This window comes from Acanthisitta chloris, unplaced genomic scaffold, assembly GCF_000695815.1.
Source record: "Acanthisitta chloris isolate BGI_N310 unplaced genomic scaffold, ASM69581v1 scaffold43983, whole genome shotgun sequence".
Classification (NCBI taxonomy): Eukaryota; Metazoa; Chordata; class Aves; order Passeriformes; family Acanthisittidae; genus Acanthisitta; species Acanthisitta chloris.
In genome coordinates, this window is record NW_008664057.1 from 1,548 (window position 1) to 23,129 (window position 21,582).

The 21,582-nt window shown below is 42.5% G+C and overlaps 1 protein-coding gene across 1 annotated transcript in view; it reads right to left on the reverse strand.

The window, feature by feature from the left end:
* Nucleotides 1–1,117: 1,117 nt before the first annotated feature.
* The window catches only part of LOC103798879 (hormonally up-regulated neu tumor-associated kinase), a gene marked incomplete at both ends in the record, with an annotated part of 21,062 nt that continues 597 nt past the window's right edge, over nt 1,118–21,582 (reverse strand). Inside the window, 4 exons of the mRNA XM_009071163.1 lie at nt 1,118–1,253; nt 5,682–5,809; nt 7,749–7,884; nt 13,508–13,563. Coding sequence (XP_009069411.1) covers nt 1,118–1,253; nt 5,682–5,809; nt 7,749–7,884; nt 13,508–13,563 — 456 coding nt within the window. The remainder of the gene's footprint in view (nt 1,254–5,681; nt 5,810–7,748; nt 7,885–13,507; nt 13,564–21,582) is intronic.

Consider the following 21,582-nt stretch of genomic DNA (forward strand, 5'->3'; position numbering starts at 1 on the left):
GGTAAGTCGTCAGACCCCTAGGCACACACTACATCTGGTCTCTGGCAACTGAGTACACTGTAGAGTGGAAGTTATGATCTTTAGTTAGGGACTCTCCTCCTAGTGAAGTTAGGACAGACATTTTGAAGCGCTGTCAAATTTTAAGCACCAAAATTAGGCTTTAAGTTCCTTTCTTTGCCTCAGTGTTGCTTGCCCTGCGAGCCAGTAACTCCTGCAGTGAATCCTCTGCAGGAACTACGTTGTGTATGAGGCACAGCTGGAGGGCTTTGATACAGGAAGGAGGGTTTTATCGGATCAAATATAGGCATGTATTTTGAAATGAGTTGCCTGAGGCTCCATTTACAGTCACTGGAGAGGAACTCGTATCTCCTGGGCAGAAAGTCATCCTACAGTAAAATCAAAGAGAAGTCAGATGAATCGTTATGTAAGAAGTACCCTTGTTTCTCTCCACTGACCGCAGTGAGAGCCTAGGCTGGCTCATATGTTGACTCTACACTGCAGATGTTTAAAGTCAAGCAGGAATATTTCTAACCAAAGGGGACCACAGGTATGTTTCCTTTTCTTTTTCCCTAGATGGCTGTTTGGCTAACCAAGAGATTTGTTCTCTGCTTGCATTTAGTTATGTATTCAACACGGAGCAGGTATTCATGAACAACAACCAACAAAGCAAGATCATTTAACTCTGACCTTTCTCACCATGGTTTATATATTCACTTAATCCAAAGAACCTCATGTATGTCGCATAAATAGGCAGAGCCTCTACCAGAAAAACATCTTGGCTTTTACTGGTCAACGAGGAGAAGATCACAACTGCCTGTCACACACCTATTCCCAAGGCCTGGAGCCAATTAATCATAAGATCTGCACCCCAGACCACCCTGCAAATAATGCACTGTATGGCAGCTTCTAATTTAAGGTGTTGGGTTTGACTGTTCCAAGCAGTGCGTACTCAATGGCAAATCCTAACAATTTTTATGAGGGAGTCACATAAGCAATCCCAGAAAACACACTGGTTAGATGTCACACATATGGAACTGAAACACCAGAGTTGTTCACATTTTCACATACATAATGTACATAGACCCTGGCAGGCTTTCTCCTCACTTCCATACAGTACCTGTTTGGATAGGTGACATTAGGTGGTGCTCTTCCAGGGTAATTCTCATTCAGCCATCGATTTGCAAGGGCTTGCTGGATGTTTGGTCTCTTTGCAGGATCTGGCTCCAGTAGAGATCGTAGAAAGTTTATAGCCGCTGTGAAGAAATCAAGGGAAAAACCAAAATAGGGACTGTGTCATCTGCTTTATGACTTAGCACAGTAGTTGAGTTACTACAGGTGTGTAGCCTGAACAAGAGTATACTAAAAAGGAATGTTTTCCTTACTGTATGCTCCAACGTCCTTGAGAAAATGGAAGAACTGATAAGGGATTAGTAAGTAAAATAAACAATGATTTATAGTCACAATGATTTATAGAGTCATAAAGGAGAGGAAAAAAGGAGCTTTTTGTTTCAGAGCTTGTTTGAAGTTTCAGAGTAGGTTAGCCAACACCTAGTTTTCACATGAGGACAAGAGGCTGGAGCCAGGGCAGAGGCAAATCACTGTTTAAAGTAGAGGGAGATGGACTGGGGGTGAGTGGAGAGGAGGGAAAGGATGCAGAGCTGGCAAGGTAGACATGGCAACTTGAGCTCTCCTTGACATTATGAGGACAAATTCTCTCCTGGCTTCCAGCCAACTTACAATCAGTTGCAGAAGGTTTTACCCAAATTAAAAGAATACGGCAAAGTGAATGGGCCTCCGTTTGTTTTCAGATGTTGAACCCTCAGCTTTCAGTGACAATCGACCATCCCGCCTGAATTTCTTGCAAAAAACCTCAAAAATATTTCTCTGATATTTTTAAGCCACATGTTTCTTATATGATTAGGAGCAATGAAATCAAGTGATTTGCATAAAAACTCACAAGAAGTGCCTATATGAGCTGAAAATAAACACTGTTTTAACTTAGTCTGGTCTTTATTCCTCAAATTATCAAGGTTAGATTCAATTTGTCAGCTACAAGATAGTAAAGAGTTAAGTATGTCCTCTACAATTCCCTGCATGAAGATAAAGAAACCTAATTCTTGGAAAATTATTTTGTAGAGGAGACAGAGTCAAGTGAGACCATGTCAAATGACTCCTGAGTGTAGTCAACAGCAAGGAAGAGACAGAAGTGACAGATGCAGCACAGTTTTCTCTCGATCAGATAGACAGGACCCTGGGGGCTTTTCTCTACTTTCTCCCACAGCAGAGCTGCAGTTCCTCTCCCACACTCTCTTGAGTGTGTCATGTCTACTTGTCTCCTTACTAGTGCAGGTGCCCTGGGCAGGACCACTGTGCCACTGGATGCTGTCCTCTGGGATGTGCCTTGCCAACAAAGCTACTTCAGCTCAGCACAGGCAAACCAAACCCCTTAAAGACTTGGGTTACAAAGCAGATCAAAATGGATGTGGTAACACCTCATTGCTAGAAGACAGAAATTATGGGCCAGTCTTCCCATGTGGCTTTACAGTTTGGTCAGCTAATGTCTCCGTTAAAATCCTACTTTTGCACGACCTCCCACCTTGCCAAAAGGCAGACTAATTAAATGAAGCATGTGAAGCACCACAGAGATCAACAGATTCAGACTGGAGAGAAGATCCCTGCTGGAGGCTGCTTGGCTGGCCAGACGCAGGTAACAAGGAGATGAGGAACAGCACCTTGGTTAATTTGAGGTGTCAGATGGTACAAGAAGGAGAGAAGCCTTTTCCCACTACCCACACAGCTGTGGGACAACAAAATTAGTCCCCTGGGGAGCAAACATGAAGCTGCCCAATTGATTTTTAGATCCACTGTGTCTGAAGTCATTTTCCCAGCTGCACCAAGCAGGCTGGCAAACAAAGGGCACTGTGAACCACCCTGCTGGGGCCTCATTACATGAGGCTTCATTTATGACAAGCTTGAGGACAGCACTATTCTGACTACCCAGTGACCTGCACTTGGTGGAATTTTGTTTCCATGGTGTAACTTTAGGGTAGACTCTGCTCTTTTGACAAATGAGAGACCAGCATGATGAGAAACTACAAATCTCTCTTAATCTCTTTGAGCATAGTGAGCTCAGCAATGCCCAGAAATGGAGTACACTCCAATTGGGTATTACAAGGACTCTGCTGTCTTCTCATTCCCCGTCATGAATGAAATCAACTAGTGATTCTTTCACTCTGGGAGGTTGTGCCTGAATCAAACTGGGAATACAGGTATTGCTTAAAAAAAAGGCTGGAGAAAATACAACAAGGTCATTCCACAAGCCATGAGCGAGCTCCACCTAATAAAATCCTTCCTCCAAACCTACATGGCTTTTCTTCTCATCTCCACTTAACTTCTGTGTTCCAGAAGGAAGACCGTGAGCATACAGAAGTGGCAAATTGAGGAAAGAAAAGGAATGCGTGCAAGGTGAATACCAACTTGCTCGCCTAAAATCAATAACCAGATAGCTGTGTTGTTTAAGAAGCTTAATGAAAAACAGTTTCCTAAATGGGAAAATCAAACACTAACACCAAACTTTCCCTGTTGCTATACAGGTTACTTTGGGTGCTCACAGTCACTCAACATTTTAACTCACACAAATAAAATACTCTCTTGCTTACTGATAAGACTGGCTACTTATACAACAGGACTGTGTGTTCAGTAACTGTGAAATTAAATATTGAAAGACTATACACTGAAACAGCAAAACAGACTCCTGCAAAAAATTTCTACTGTATATGTGAATTTATGGAAAAATAAAACCTTGATTACAGTAAAAAATCCATAAACCTAAGAAGTTAACAACTGCTCCAATTCACAGAGCAGAGTTTCTACCCACTGACCCAAAGCTTAACTGTGGCAAGAACAAATGACATCTTGAATCACAGTGTGCCATGTCAGTGAAGGCGCAAGGCCGCTGACTTGATCAAGAACTGACACGTACCTTTGTTCACAGTGAGTAAAGGTTAACATGTTTAAATCTAGTCCATTAATTTGCCATCATCTCTGCATGTTCAAGCTGCTAGAGTTCTCACAGCATTAAAAAAATACGGCTTTCCCTGGAGACCATAGTGTCCAGTGAGCTAAAAATGCTACAGAGAGGCATTAATGAGAAAATCTTAATCTCCGTTATAAAATGGTAGGATGAACAAAACAGCAAAATGAAGCCAGTCAAAAGTAATGTTATCTTTTTTGCTACCCAAGGTCTGTCTTGTACAGGCCTTTTGTGGGTGATTCATCCTTTAATACATGAGTTGACCCAGTGAAGGCAGTGAAATCTCCCACTTAAAGACAATGGAAAGAAAACAATGATGGGGGAAAAGCCCATGGGTTCAAAGACACTACACAGCCATCACGTAACTGCCCTTTATTGGTGAAAATCTCTCTCTGGGAGGGAAGTTTGGTGAATTTTTTGCCAAACTTGGAAAATGTTTACTATGACATGTGAGTCCCTGAATTCAAGGGTAACTTCGCAATTGATGCAGGATTTGGCATCTAGATCAGTACAGCAGGAAGCAGTCAGTATAATCTCTCTTTTAATTTACTCAGTGGGGCTTTAAAGCATGTGCTAGAACATTAAAAATAGCCATTTCGTGCAACTGAATCCCAATGGGAAGTCTTCAAAATGGAAACACCAAACACACTAATTGCATCAAACAGACAGCAAGACTTGAAATATCCCAGCTCACTTGTAAACCCATCACTTTACAACATATGAACTACTGGCAGGAAAAGCATCCTTCATACAAGTGAGTGAACAAGGAACAACATCCTCTGCTTGATTCCACCTGGGTGAGAAACCCCCTACCTACCTACTTCTTCCATACGAAGGTAAATCTGTACTTGGAGAATTCATCTTGGACACAACTTCCAAGGGCTTTTTCTTATACTCTGTAACAATGGGTTTTCATCCCTAGTTGCCCTTTTTCAATTTGCAATCTTTTAATTTCATTGAATGTCCCTTACAAACAGGCTGCCAGGTAAGTAGACAGAAACTCTCCTTGAACAATAAATTTGGCATACAAAAATAAAACCCAACCAGCAAACAGAGTTTGTTCCAAATGCTGACAGTGATCTTGCTACAAGCTGAAAAATTATTCTGTTGCCTAGTGACATGGCTTTGAAGCAGGAATTAGTATTTCTAATACTAATACATCAACAATTTTGCATTCTGTGAACACACCAAGGTTATCACAGGTCACTGTCCCAAAATATCTTTCTGCATGTGTCATTATGCCGTAATAAATGTGAGGTCATTTGAGGCAATTCATCATTCAACCCTAGTCACAATAATGCCCAGGAATCTGTTATTCCCAAAATAATCTGTTTGTCCATCCATACCATAGGCTAAAATTTTCTGAATATGCAAAACTGACCAACTATTCTACAAAAGCAATTTCAGTGAATTTCACAGGTTCGTTCCTTCTCTCACATTCAGCACAACTTGGTGTTTCTCCAGCTGACATACAGAAGTTCAAGCAAAAGGAGTTCTGCTACAGCAACTCCTGCAGATCTTTTGGAGGCTAAAATGCAAAGAGTATTTTTCCCAATTAGCCTAACACATCAGCAGCTTAATTCACAATTCCACACAAAGGCTCTGACCAACTGGATCTGAACAGGTCCCAGCACACCCCTTTGATTACCTGAAGAAAGCTGGGTGGGAAAAGGGTTCATTTCTTTGTCCACCATTTTCTGGTATAAAGCTCTCAAGCTGAATGGCTCCACGGTGAAAGGTAATGTTCCAGTCAACATGGCATACATGTTCACCCCACTAGGAAAACACATGGAGAAAAAGAAACCAAAATGATCAGGAACAAGGGAAAACTCAGGTTTTAGAGACTGTACCTCATCTTTAATGTCTAACAGGCATTACTTGGCGGATGCCTCACCTCTGGAAACATTCAAGGTCAGGTTGGATGGGGCTGATCTAGCTGAAGATGTCCTTGTTCATTGCAGGGGGGACCAGATGACATTTCATAGGTTCCTCCAAACTCAAAACTATTATATGATTCTACTAAAAAAAAAACCAAGAAAAGCTTGCTCTTCTGCTGCGCACAAGAATTTGGGCAAGATTTCCCAGAGGTTTGCTTCTGGAGGGTCCCACAACATGTAAGGCATAAGCTGGGAGACACAGAACTGAACCCAGATCTTAGGCAACTCCTGGGCTATGTGCCACACCACAATTAAGTCTCTCCTCAGGCTGCATATAAACATGCTGCTTTTGGAGGCCTTGTCCTGGTGCTGCTCTGGGTGTGGAATGACTGCCCACGCCAACAGGGACCTCACAGGCCCTGGGTCAGTGCCCAAAGGTGACCTCCATAGCCTCTGGTACAACCCAAAGATCAAGTGTCAACAATTACATTTTTCAGAACAGAAAACTTCCTCCTTGTTTATGCCCAGAAAAGTCAGTGATGATAAGTGGGTGGGGCACTCTTGTTCTTCATCCTCTGAAAAGGGCTTTAAATTCAGTTAGAGTGAAATTCCTCCCTTTTGGAAAGGTTTCCCCAGTCTGCTGAACACAAGTATGTGAACAGAAAGGAATCATACCAGCGTGCTATCACAAACTGTTATCACAGACACCATTTGTTCAGCCCTGAGGAAGGGTAAGAGCTTATCATATTTTCTCATTTTTTTTTTAATTAAAACAAAGAGCAGGACATTATTACTGGAGAAACTGAAATGGTTTACAAGAATATCTGTACTCTGTTCGTCTGCGTTCCTCAGGCTGGTGCTCCCACCTCAACGTGGATGTGTGGTCACTGCTGGAGTGAGAAATTCAGCAGCCACACAGTGATGTAGCTGTGGGTCTCCTCGAAGGACAGGCTGCAAATTACACTTCAGCAGAGGCAGCTCTAAAGAGCCATGAAGTGCAACAGGAGACCCACTGGGTGAGACTGAGAGTTGAATTTGACCCAGGTCCTAGCCTAGTACATAAACTCCGGTCAATCTTCCATAGCACTAGTAGTGCTTATACAGAACTTCACATTTTCCAAGCATTTCAAATACTTCACCTTGGGGATTACTGAGGAAAATCTATCAATACTGAAGCAAAAGCTAAAACTTAGCTGATTTCACCAAATTCCTCTCCAGGACTTACAAGGATAACGCCACCATCTCCATGGCCAGCAGGAGGTTTGTGGAAATTGCACGGTCTGTAACAGTGCTGCAGGCAAATTCACTGACTCCAGAACACGTTTTTAACTTCTCCTGCCTCTGGCACCATAGACCTTTCGCTGTTCCTTTGCCTGAACATGAGTAAGCTCATAAAGATTCACAAGTTCTCTTGCCATTTCTGTGTCCCTATTTACCAACCATACTTTCAAAGTGATGACTTGACACCACATTTCCTGACAGGGCTTGACTGTGGATAGTGCATGGAGCCCATGTGAATGACTGAAGATCTTTAGAGAACACAAAAACAGCTGTTGGCCCTCTTGTGTCAGAGCCATGTCTTCAACTATGTCTGAACATCACTGATGAACAGCTCTACTCTACAGCACTCTCTCTGTGCTATAGGTTCTAGCCATGCATCTACAGGTATATAAAATATCTACTTCAAAACAAAATCTCTGTGCAATTTAGTTTAGAGAGTGGTGCTAGCTAAATGTATTTTCTTGCTCAGAGTAGCCAAATGTATGAATAATGTTTCTCATTTGAGCACCGGGTAATGATGACAGCAATAACAATTATAAACTAAAGAAATAACTCACATGGACCAAACGTCTATTTTGGGCCCATATTTTTTCCTTGCCAGAAGTTCAGGGGCTGCATATGCTGGGCTCCCACACTGGGTGCTGAATGGATCAGAATAACCCAAGATGCCTGCACAGTTGCTCAATCCAAAGTCTGTGAAAGGCACAGAGACAGAGTTATGAAAGAGACAGACAGTCAAATCGTCCTAGAACACAAGAAGAAAGAACATATTTTCCAAAAGTTAAGCAATGAACTGCCTAAGCAAAAAAACACCCACATGCAAAAATTTTCTGTACTTTGTTTCTATGATGTGCTAAATAACCAGAGATTTCTACAAACAATAAAAAAAGTCTTAGGATATGCACAATTCTCAATTTCATACACAAAGCAACTACATTTCACTGGAAATTGGATGGCAACAACCACAGCTGAGCTTGTCCCAGGCACTACGTGATGTGCACAGGGCAGAGGGCCACCTCAGGGTGCTGTGACTTCCATACTGCTGCAGTATGTTACATAGAGGCCAAGTTTAAGTCGGACTTCTTCAACATTCTCTCTAAGTCATGTAAATGAGCTGTCAGATGAAAGTAGGGGGTCACTTTCTAAGACTCCTGTGATGATGCACAAACACAGAGGGCTGCGGAGGCAGTGTTTCAGCTCTGAAACAACACAGGGAGATCTTGGAGCCCTGTCCCCTCCCTGACTTCTGCCTTGAATTACTGTATTTCTGACCCCTGGGGTATTTGACAGTCTTTTGCTGGCAATAACAAGAGGCTGGCAAAGGCTGGCACCACGAGCCGACTGGAGACAACTGGGAGCCTCCCTGTGCTAAAGGAGACTGAAGTTTTCCAAGTGCTTGAGAGCAGCCCAAAACCAGGCTGGCACCGAGAAGGGTGTTCCCAAAATCTCACCCATCTGCTCCAGTGCTGGTGTGGCTGCAGGCTAAGCTGGGTTTAGGGAAGAATTTTATAAAGTAAAACATTAAGCAAGAAAAGAAAGGCAGAGCCACATCAGGATGGGGCAACGGGTAGCCCACACCCAGCTTGGGAGAAAGCAATTATGAAACCACAGCTGACATAGAAGGTGAGGAGAAGTTGCAAAGGGTCTTGAAAGTGAAGTCAAACAACTTGATGTGATAAGGGAAAGACAAGCTTGCAAGGAGAAGGATGACATGGGCAAAGCTGACAGGCCAGGAGAAGGACCTTTGCTGCAGGGCAACACATCCAGGAATAGCAGATCTAGGGAGGTCACCACCAAAAATGTTCACATTTATTAATAACTTGTTATTGGTGACAGTTGCAACAAAACCACTGCTATTAAGAACACTAGCATCCGATTAATTCTTTTCTCCTTTTTGATCCAGTCTTCTTACAAATTCCCAGAATGCATGTGTTCAAAATGAAGATTGTCCTATACCTAAAATGAGGCAGCCCTAAAGAAGCAGATCACTGAATCCTCTTCATATAGGCATGTGTCTTGCATCCATGTCTCTCCTCAGACAGCAAGTTTCTGGCTGTGTTCCCCACCTGCCTGGCAGGGCTAAAAGCATCACATCTTGCAGGCCAAATGTAGCAGACAACTGTGGAGCCCATGCCATATCCTCTCTCCACAGCATCACTAATTTGTGTCTCTTTGCCTTATCTGCTTACTTATTTGCATTAGACTTGCATTAATGGCCTGTCCTTTAGCTTTCACCCCCTGGTAAATCTGGCTGAAAGCAGACTGGAGTTCCTCAAGGTATTAGAAGCAACCCGACATGGCAGACACATAAGCCTTATTCCCTTAGAAAACCAGGGAAAAATATAAAAATGCTTACAAAAAAAAGCAATTATCAAAGCAACTGTGTGAGCTGGAGTGCCCAAATGACAACATCGTGCTTTCCATTCAACTGGCTGCATCTCTGAGAGCCAGACAAGCATAGAGGAGTCAAGAATCACCATATTCCACATCTAAAGAGGCTCAAAGGGGTTTTGCTGGAGAACACTGTCAAAACTGAAGGGAGAATCAAGACAATTTCCTTGCTTCTGATGGAAAACAATTCTGTCTGGACACTGCTTTATCATCTCTGCTAGACAGGTATTATCCCTGAGGCTTATACAAATACTTCCAAGGATTCATTAACTCAATTAATGTATTTATTAGCTGTGGCCTGAGATGAGTTATGCCAACTGTAAAATACTTTAAAAAGCTCCTAGAAATAATATCTCCATACAGTATCATTCATGGTCTTTACCCTTCTGTGTCATACCACGTTCAAATTACTTGACTGCACTATAATGTTTTGCAATCGAAGTACATAAGTGCTGCATTCTGAAATGGTGTAAATCAGCATCCCTTCATCAGTATCAACAGAAGGATACTCCAGGGGAGGTTTGCATTCTCTTATTTGCTTCAATTATAAACACTTTATTCACTTCCCTCGGCTCATTCACCTCATCTGCTATCATCTCAAGCTGCTATACCTTTTTTTCCCTAGTGCCTGTTAAAATGCAGAATGTGTGCAAACAAATGCATCTTGGGCACAGAGAATTCATATCCAAGGAAATAAGAATACTGTTATTAACACCGTGGCAGCACATCATGATCACAGAGTGATTTTTATTAAAGATGCACTGCTGATCATGATAAGAACCACCAGCACTTGATATGACCACCAGCACTGATAATTTCACTGCCATGCCTGCCTCTGCCTGGGGTTCCTTTTCAATAATCAAAGCTAATTACAGAATTCAGATCAAAGGCCACCCTTGGTTTACCAAAGTAAATATTATGACATGGGAATGCCACCACCCCCACTGCTCGTGTTATCAAAGTATCACATTGCACTACTCCTCTTGAACGCCCCCAGGGAATCAACATTAAGCTAAGGATATACAGTTATCTCTGGAGCTGTGACAGTCACAACAGGGAAAAAAAGAGTTATCAGAAGCCTGAGTATCAAGCTCCTGAACAAGTTGGACCAGCAGAGCTCCATAGAGCTCAGCAGAGCTGCATTTTGGCAAGGGCCCTTTGGGTGCTACATGTGCCAGAGCAGGATGCCAAGGACCTCGCAGGGCTTTTCACAGTGTCTTTATCAGACACCACCTGGTAGATGAAAAGAAGTTAATTATTTCCAATATATCCAATCCTGATGTTCATCAAGCTCCTGAACAAGTTGGACCAGCAGAGCTCCATAGAGCTCAGCAGAGCTGCATTTTGGCAAGGGCCCTTTGGGTGCTACATGTGCCAGAGCAGGATGCCAAGGACCTCGCAGGGCTTTTCACAGTGTCTTTATCAGACACCACCTGGTAGATGAAAAGAAGTTAATTATTTCCAATATATCCAATCCTGATGTTCTTCCATTTCGTTAGCAGACTGCTAAGAATAAGTTCATTTAAAGGGAATTTTTCTAACAAGAATACCTAAGAGCATGTTATAAACCACCTTGTCATGCACCTAAGAAAAATAACAAAATCAAGGTGCCATTAAGCAGCTGGGTGAAGCAAGGGACTCAAGGCATTCAGTTCTCACTGAAATGCAAGAACAAGCACTGACTTTCAGTGCCACTTCCTGGTACATTTTTGATCTTCATTTCACCTTTTCTTCATCCTTTATGGTGAGTTTTCTTCTTTTCAGTTATTACAAGAACACTTTTATATGCTACTATGCATTTGCTGCTGCACAAGACATGGAGACCAAGCTCCCGCCCCAAAGCAAGTAATGTGAGATGGTTTTGTAGTTTAAGTCTCTTCTCCCAATCATGAAAAGCTGCGCATAATTCCTCAAAACATGTTCTTCACTCCTGAAGAACCTTCCTGGGCAGGACTCTGTGATGACACAACTGATCCATCCTGTTTTTAGAAAGGCAGGCTACATAAAATATTGTCCTAAGCACTGAATGAACTGAGGGAGAAAACAGGCAGGAAGGAGGAAGAGCAGTAAATTATCTGGTCTATAATTTATTTGCTCTATTCCACCAACCACAGATGGGTGCTGGAAAGTTCTCCTTGTCTTGTGAAACCCTGGTGGGAACAGAAAGCTGCACAGCAGTTCAAGCATGACTTCTGCTACCCCCTGGAATGAAAAGGCTGCGCAGAGACCCAAGGCTGGTTTCTGCAGCCCCCACAAGAGCAGAAGACAGAACATGAAGCACAGAGCCAGTGCTGCTTCAGGGTGCAGAGCCAGAGATCACCAGCATCACTAGCAAGATACAGCATCAGCTGACTGTGATATTAAATCTGGTTTTACTTACAGTAAAATTATTACTAATAAAGCAGCCTTTATTTTTCTATAACATACTCAGCTGGATGGTGGGATTTAATTGCTTTGTTTTAAAATACATACTGCATGCAATCTGCTTTGATTAACACCTCAGGCTGCAGACCTGAGGACAATTTATTTCAACGCTAGTGAGGCTATGGAAGATGGAACTGTCTCTCTTCTCGATTCTTCCCACACCACCCACTGTGAGAAGACCTCTTCCTGCAACCAAAGCAAATGAAGCTAGAGGAAGAGTTCTGAAGTAATTTTTTGGCACGTGAGTTTTAATTGTACACGTATCATCTGATCAGGTCTTGTTTTGGATGTTAAGTTCACACACTGTTGTGTAATCAAACACACAATAAGAGGAAAGTTAGAGAAGTTCTTTAAATCCATCAGATGTTCCTATAGCACTGTTGCAAACCATCTGGTCTCACTTATCTGCTAAGTCAAGATAATGGGTGATATCCATCATTACTGATGAATGATTCATGGCAACTTATCAGTATCCTCTTGACTCTTAGCTGAGGTAATGCAGAGTTCCCTTTTGCTATTATTTTCCCCAGAGTCAGTTGTTTTGCTACAGAATAATCACTAAAAGTTGGGGTAGTATTTCTAAAAACTGAATTCCCTAAGTAAAATTGGAACATTTCAGATTTCATTAACCATTCTCCTCCTGTGTGTTTGGAGACACGTGTGCTTTATACGTCACAGTGAGTGTCCATTTGACCTGCATGTTAAGTGTTTTTCATCACTTTTCAGCTCATGAAACCTTTTGAAGAAAGTCACTTGAGTTTTTAAGTCTGCAACCACTTTTGTTGGCGAAAGTGCAGGCATGGAAATAAATACAGACAGATGCTTGGCGTTTTTATAATGAAGGGAGTATTTTCTTTTCAATGCCCACATTAACATTAATGGGAGTTATGCAAGGCAGTGAGAGACTATACCCACCAATGATTAATTTAAATTGTCTGCACAGCTTGAATGAATCAAGCACCACATACAACTGATACCTAAACACAATCAAGGCTCTATCCTTGATCTTTTTTATATTTTTAGCAGCCCTCTAAACCAATTTTGTATTGGGTGCTGGAAGCAAATTTAACAAATACAAATACAGGGCAAAATTTTGCCAGCTGCTAAGAATGTGTGCAACTCCCACTAACTTCAGTGGAAGCATATGCCTATGGGGGTAGAATCCAACCCTTAGCAAATATGAAATTATCAAGATAATAAAATAAGTTATCTCTGTGGTGTCAATTCTTAAATTCCTTACAAAGTTCCCGATTTGAATATGAGAGCTGTGGTTTAAAGATGTAGGATTATTCCCATACACAGTTAAAGCTGAATTATTTGGATCATTTTTTTCAAGAGATGCTGTCAGGAACAGCTTGACTGCTATCTATACTCTCTCAGATCCTCTCTGCAGCAACATTAGCAGATTAGCAGTTGTCACATGCGGAATTATGAAGTCTGAAAAACTCTCTTTATAAAACTAACAATTCTAATTACTGGAATTGCTGAACTGGTTTCATACCAATAAGCTTGATATTGTTGTCTTCATCTAGCAACAGATTTTCTATCTTCAAGTCTCTGAAAGAAAGAAAATATTTTGAGTGAGTATCCAAAATAATAAAGCAGCTTTCCATCACTCTCATCAGTGCACTTACAAGATTCAAATATAATAACGTGTATAATGCAAGCAGCACATGCAGTTCCACATTCAAAGAAGCAAGCCCCATGCATCCTCTCGAAAATTAACAGTGCTTTCACACCCAGTTTCACACCTATTCTTCAGGCACAAAATGACATTAGAAACATTTGCCAGTACATCCTGTAATTAATCAGGTTCTCCAAATTTCTCATGGACTTGGAAGTTCACAGAAATCTTATACACTGGAAACATTTCAAATACATGTTTTTAGAACTGGAGGTCACCTTCTTGTTTCTCTTCACAACCAAAAGCCACAGCTGAAGAATAAATCTTCCCTGGCAAAGATCTGAGGAGTCAAATGTCTGTCCCCCACTATTACCTACAAGGGAAATGAGAATCAACCTGCCCTGACGATGAAGTATCCAAACTCCTTACAGAGCCAGTCAGCATTGGTACTCCTACATACCAGAGGTAAAAACCGATGCCAAGAGATTGAAATGGCTTGCCCAATGCCATCCAGAAGGCTAAGGAGCCACACAGATTTTGTGAATGCCACATTAGCGATTTCTCCATCATGCCACCCTGCCCGGCCCCACAAAGCCACTGCACAGATCAGGGCCTGCACCAGTTTTGGCGGAGGAAGATTACCAATGCTTCTTCTGATATGTACATCAGCACATTCTTCTCTTTACATGTGCCCTTTTGTCACTTAACAACATGGCTGCACTTACTTAAGACAAGAAAAATATTCCAGAGACCTCTCTCCCACACTCAAATCACCCCAGACTTGAGTACAATATGAAAAAAACCATTCAGATTGCTATACAACTTGTCCACAAATTCTAGCAGTTGGCCATATCTGTATCACAAGAATTTTTTCCCCCCACCCAGACATGAAATAGCTCTAACAATCAGTACGCTGGGATATCCATTGCTCAGGCAGGCAGTGACACTTCTCCCACCACGCTTCGGAAAAATCTGGATAATAAAGCCATCAGCTATAATTATGGGAGGTCAGTGACATCCATGGTATTTTGCCTTTGTAAGGCAAAGGCAGTGATGAAGGACACCTCTGTTACAGATGAAGGCATAAGGCTTAATAAAATATGACAACTAAACCAACCAAACCAAGCTAAGTACTTCCACAAGGAGGGATCTGTGAAAGAAAGAAAAACAGCCATGACTGACTCCAAGCCCTTTTAAAAATGTTCTTCCCATTTTGTTTTATGCCCACTGTGTTTATGCTCACTGTGTTTCAAAGAAACCTGGGGCAAAAGAGTACTTGCAGGTAGGATGCCACTGGCACAGGCTGCTCAGAGAAACTGTGGCTGTCCCATCCCTGGAAGTGTTCAAGGCCAGGTTGGAGAGGGCTTGTGAAAGGTGGTCCTGTCTATGGCAGAGGAGTGAAACTAGACAATCTTTAAGGTTCCTTCCAACCCAAACCACTCTTTGACTCTATGATTATACTCCCTCCTTTGGCAATAACTCCTCAAGTGTGCTAACTTTTGTAAACCAGCCATGTTCAAAATGACAGTTAATATCAAATACCACAGCAGAGATGTAACCACATTTAGATGGGTTTGGACCAAGACCCAGCCTACAAAGAACCCAATCTCCAGCCCTGCTCCCAGGCCAGCACCAGCTCTGGACCATGCACCCCATGTGCTGGCACCTACAGCAATCCCTCTCCTCAGTGGCCAGAGACTCCACGTGCCATGACAGACCTGCAGACTCACCACCCCATGTCCTCCAAAAGGCATTTCCCTTGCAGGCAACCAGTGCTGCTGAGAAACAGCTTGATAGAAGGAGAACCTGCCCTGCCAGATGGATCTGGATCAATCCACTTCTGCTTCCCTCTACTGCCAAAAAAGGGCTTATTGCTTCACATCTCACATCTTTATTGCTTGCAGGTGGAGGCTTTCACAGACAGTGTGATTAGTCTCTAGAATCAGGGCTTGGAACTTAACAGGAGAGACTGTCAAAAAAGCAGTATAGGAAAGAGAAAAAAAAATAACCAAAAAACTCCTCAAAAAACCCCAAATTAAACTAAAATCAACAGAAGCACATGGAGCTTTGGGTCATGCACTGCAACACTCAGTACAATGTCTCAGAGCAAGGAGGAAGACCATTTGAAAGCTCTAAGTATATTATCATACTATTTATGATAATATATAATAAATATATAATAATATACTATATTACTACTTTAGCTAAGAAGAAGTAAGGCTTTAAAGGCAAGGGAACAAAAAGATGAAAGCTGTAAATTGGGGAGAAAAGACATGCTGGCCATCAGAATAACAAATGAGTGACAAGAAGACTAAACATGAACCCAAGAAATATTTTAAAGGATTCAAGGTTAAAAAAAATGCACCAAAAGGTAAATTTTATATGGCATTTCAAAGGTATATCAGAGGAAAAAAATAGAAATGTAAATATATCCTCATGTAGAGTATAGTCAGACCTAGTTAAAGATGTTTACCCATCTGTGTATTCTTGGCAGGTTTGCCAAGAAGTGGTAACTGATCCAGTCCATATGCACCACATTTTTGCCAGCCCGTGCCAATATGGAAGCACTGTTTTTTAGAGTGACACCAGAAGCCAGGACCACAGGCTTTTACTCCTTGATACAATCGAAAGAGAAGACTCCATGTGAACCAGCCTTAGAAATGTGAAGCAAAAGCTGTACCAAGCTCAAAATACAACCCAATTACATACCTGCCTTAGGCTCATCCTGCAAGGCAGGACTCATTTCTATTAACTCCCTAAATGCTTTGTTTGGTCAGTTCTGTCCAATACAAACTTTAATTATCTTTTACAAAGAGAGGCTTATCTGAGTTGCTCATAAGACTTGTGCTCCAGACCCTTCACCAGCTTCATTCCATCTTAATTTACTTCTGTTTTTTAAACCCCTGCATGAACTTCAGGGCTCCCAGCACTTTTGGGGGCATTGGTGCTACTTTGTCCATTGCAATGAAACAATGTAAACATTCAAACAAAACAGCAAGTCTGGAGACTTTCGGTTTCCCTCCTTGAAGCAAATCTGATCTTGTTTCCTTCCTGTCACAGCACCTCAAGCTACTAAAGGAGCATTTATTACTTTTCCCCCTTAAGCAAATTTTCAGCATTCATTGTTGAAAAACTTTAAAATACCCTCAGTGCAAAAGGAACAAAAAATGTTACCTTTTTCTGAGGGGTTAGTTCCATGATGCTGAGTGTAGCAAACTACAGCAGAAGTTAGTCAAATCTAGGAATAATGAAGATGCTCTGCATTCCTACAGTGTGGAGAATCAGCAGATATTCCTGCCTTTTCAGCTTGTGAAGCTGGCAGCATCCAGTTGGCATTCCCTGTATCTGAAAATACTCCGTTTTTATGAGATGAGTTCATTTGGAAGTTTTTTCTGCTGTTGATGGGAGCTGATTTGTCTCTGGCTTTGCTTAGAGCTTCAGAGACCACTTTAGAAACCCCAACTCCAGCCAGTGCCTCCAGCAAGCAATACAAGTGCACTCCTCAGTGCAAGCGACCCCAGGGTTCAGCTGCCAGCCCAGTGTGGTCCCAAAACAGCTCACACTCAGTGCCATGGCAGGCACCAGACTGCAAAATGGAAGTTTTTGCATTTCACACTTTATTTCTTGTCTGGGGGAGGAAGGATGAGAAGGAAGGTTTTACCAGCAAGCAGCTGCAAAGTAGCAGTTGTTGGCTGCTGTCTCCTGCACCTTAATTTTAAGCAGAACAGCACCACAAAAAAAGAGCTCCTTAACTACCGACCAGCAAGGCCACTTGGGTGAGGTGGAAAGGCTGCGGAGATTTGGGTTCATCATCACATTTCTGTGTCAATATAAATTTCAAAGGCTTTGTTATCAAAATATTATTTAGTGAGACCTATTCTTCTGTCAGTCACAACATTCCTGAATTCCATGTGGCTGCCTCTGTAAAAGAGGAATTCGGTTTATTGTCTTCACTAAAATGATGTTTAGTTTGTTTACAGCAGAGTACTCCAAGAGAGAATGTCCAAAGGTAATTCTGAAATCTGATGTAAAATGGAAAGACAAACCATCTCTGCACTTCAAAAGCAGAATTTGTTCTGTAGTGTAGGATCTGTCATAAATATTGCATCAGCAGCCAGACTACTGGCACTTAATAGGATGGAAGTTATCAAAGCCAACACATCAAAGGAGCAGGTACCAAAGCAGGAATCCTGTAGCACCCTGCACAACTGGATTGTATGGCATCACATTACTCTGCTCAAAACCTTGTTTTGTGTCTTTGAAACTCCTGATCTGCCTTTAATCACCGAATGGCAGTGGAAGGTACAAATATCCTGCCACAAAGACAGCGAAAGGGGGAACATAGCAAGCTATCTTTGCTACCAATACATTATTAAATTCTTTTCTTTGACATCCTGACAGTAATTGCACTGAATGGGATTGAATTTTGTTAAAATTACTTTAAAAGGGTTGTTCAGAATTTCCTGTGGGATGCAGTGGCAAGCACCAAGGCTTTCACTTCATTTTCTCTGCTGTCCTTACGCTCCCAAAGGGCCTGTTGTTCATCCTGCTTTTTGACAGCATCAAGGCCTATGTAAACACCCTCTGCCAAAAGAAAGTTTCACCAGATACTGCCATTTGGGTTTGTTTTCCTTTGACAGAGGGAAAGATAAATATTCCTACCTGACTCACAACTGAGCTTGTTGCAAGAATATATTTAGCAACCAACCAGCTCTCCCGACAGAAGGGATGAAACACAAATGATTACATGAAATTATATATAAAACAGAGGCATTTTGTTTTCAACGAGCAGCCAAGGAGTTCTGAATCCTGGACACCCCTCACCAAAGATGCAGCTTCTGCACTCAGGAACTTGCAGTCTCTATCCATCTTAGCACTGCTGATAGAATATTTATAATTTAAAATACATCTACACATGCAAACATGAGCTTGGAGGTATTTTTACGTCTCTAAATAAAATTAGGTTTCTTGAAGTTCTTTAATTTTAGGCTGTTGGCACATCAGTGCCTCTTAAGAGAAGCATTTCCACCGCATTCCAGGTCCCTGTTCTTGTCCAAAGACCAGTGACCATGCTGCTTTTCTGCCATGCTAAGTCTGGATTGTAAGCCATGAAGCTTTCTGAGTAATATTCAGGAAATAATGTAAGCAAATTTCATGCAACTTATTTCCTCTGGGTTATTTTCATCTGAAGTTATAGAACAGGGTATGTCATCTACATTATTCCCAGAATAATACAGACAAAACCCATTTTTTTTTTTGCCATAAAATAGCCAGGTAACACTTCTTGATGCCCTGCCCCAATCAATGTGAGTGATGAAAGCATTTGGAGAGACACAAACAGCAGATCACTTTCTGGCCTAGAATGCCATGGTTTGTTTCACACGTGGTGAATGCAAACACCCACAGATCACCACACAGATGAAAGTGCTGGTATTTTTACCTGCTTTAAAAATAACAACAACAACAGAACATTGCCATTTCATCCAGGGAGAGCATGAATCAGACTCATGCACTATTTTTCCCCCTCTTCAGTAGCCAATTGAGTAGTCTGTTTTTAGAGCTGCCACAGTGAGAAGTCTGAGATGCTGAAGGACAACTCCTGGGGTAACTATTATTCTTTCTCCCTCTCTTGCTTGCAGAGGACCAGAATAAATCTGGATCACACCACCAGAGCTTTTCCTGCATCTCTATATGCTTTGTTCACAGAAGAAGTCAACATATTGAATGGATGAAGCTCTAGAAAATACTTGCAGGTATCCTGCCTGGGATTCTGCCAAATTTTATCAGTTTAAGCAGTTAGACCTGCTCATTCACCATGTGGAAGCCTCCCAAGAAGCAGCTCCATGCTGCAGTGTGCTTTAAGAAATAAGAGTGGATGGAGTAGGCTGCCTTTAGGATAAGGATTAATTCAAGGCCACAGGGCTGGATGGACGGAGCTCAGCTGCCAGACACAGCAGAGCATGTCAGGGGCTGCTTCCCCCCTCTGCTCACAAATGTCCCTCATGCTTCAGTCTCTGTGAGCTGTGCTAATGTTCACAGACACAGCAGGGAGAGAAGGGGCAAGGGCCAAACCTGCTGCAAGCACGCAGCAGCTGCCTGGGAACTCAGGCTCCTTGGGCTCATGTTCTCTCTGGGCCTCAAAGCCTTGCCTTCTGCTCACCACAACAGCCTGTTGATTCTAGCTTGTACTTTGGGAACAAGCTATTTTTGTACAAAATGTGGGTTTGAATCCCCTCTGAAAGAGAAGGGAATCAAAGCCAAGCCTACCCATCCCCTGCAAGTGCTTCAGCCACTATGAAGAGGGTAAATTTTTGAGGGAGAGGAACTGCTGCTGCTGTTAGAAGCTAGACATGTTCATCTGTTCCTCCCGTGTTTTCTTTGCCCATCTTAGAAACTCTAACTTATTTCCTTCTCTCTCTCTTCTAAATACTGGAATGCAATTGATCCCTCAAAGTAACAAGTAGACTTCTTCCTTGTCCATGCCCCAAACCGTGGGGTTAATAATTTAAAGGGATCAGCAACTTGCTGCTGATAGAGAATCTGAAGAATAGACCTGGCGGCTGCTCAAATATTATAGTAGCACCAGACGTTTAGCTCAAGATAAGACCTCAGGACACCTGAGGTTGTATGCGCACACAGCACTTATCTCTAATGTATCACAAGAAACACACAGAGATTCAAGACTAAAAAAATCAGCTTTCAGAGCATGTGGAGTTCCACCCGGCCAGATGCACCCAAGAGCATTGCGCAGTGGTAGGCAGGTCAGCACACAGCTGGGCACAGCTGGAGCTGCTGGCTCTGGGCTGCCTGCACAGCAGCCCTGTGCACAGGTGGGTACAACAGTGAAGCCAAGCAAGTGAAGACCCAGATCCTCAAAAGTATTCAGATGTCTAGCTCCTACAACGTGCCTACATAACCTAAGAGGATGGGGCCTACACAACTTGCTCAGCATCATATAGGAACCATGTGGGAGTCCAGACTTAACACCAGCAGCCACAAATTTAGAAAGCAGAGCCTCCTTAGCACAGTGACCTATAAATACACCTAAGAATAGAAGAGCAGACATACTGGCTTAGACCAAAGGTCCATCCAGCCCACCATCCTCCTGTCTCCATAGCAGCCAAGAGCACATAAGTGGAGAAAGGTACAGGAATAGGCAGTCATGTGTGATACCTCCACCTGCCCTCTCCCAGGCTCTACCACTTGCTGCTCAGGGACTTCAGGCAGAGGCAGCTACTCCTTGTTCATCAGCCCTCCACAGGCTTCTCTCTGATGAGCCTGCTCTGTTTCCCCTGGAGCCCAGGTAAACTTTTAACTCTGTAGCATACTCCTGCAAGGAGATCCACATCCTGCTTATACACCAACTGAAGGTCCTAAAGAAATAAAGTGACACATTGCAAGAGCTTGGCTCTCTCCTGAGAAGACACTGTGAGATGAACTGAATGGTTGCATACTCTGCACTGCACTTCACAGCCTTCCAACCTGTGAGGCTCTGCCAAGGCAATGCAACAAATGGAAAAAGCATGGAAGCTTAAGCAAAGTACTTTGGTGGTCCCATTCAGGCTTTGTCCCAGCTGTGTCACTGCAAGGCTTTGGGCAAATCAGCTCATCTCCTGTATTTCTACCAGTAAAACAATAGACACAACCATCTTCTCAACAAAATAGCGAAATGATTCATTAGTTCATCTTGGTACAGAGCCTTGAGGAGCCAAAATGGTGCTTGCAGGGAAAGGGCCCGACTTTTGCAAAGCACAGGCTTATCTTTATGGGCATAGAATCATAGAATACCACAAACTGAAAGGGATCCACAAGGATGAACAAGTCCAATCCCTGGACAAGGAGTCAGTATGGCTCCTATGTGCACACCTGTGCACTTACTTCAGTGCTTTCTGCAGACACTTTCTAATGTCTAAAATACAAGTATCTACTCAGCATCATTAAGAGCAGCCAAA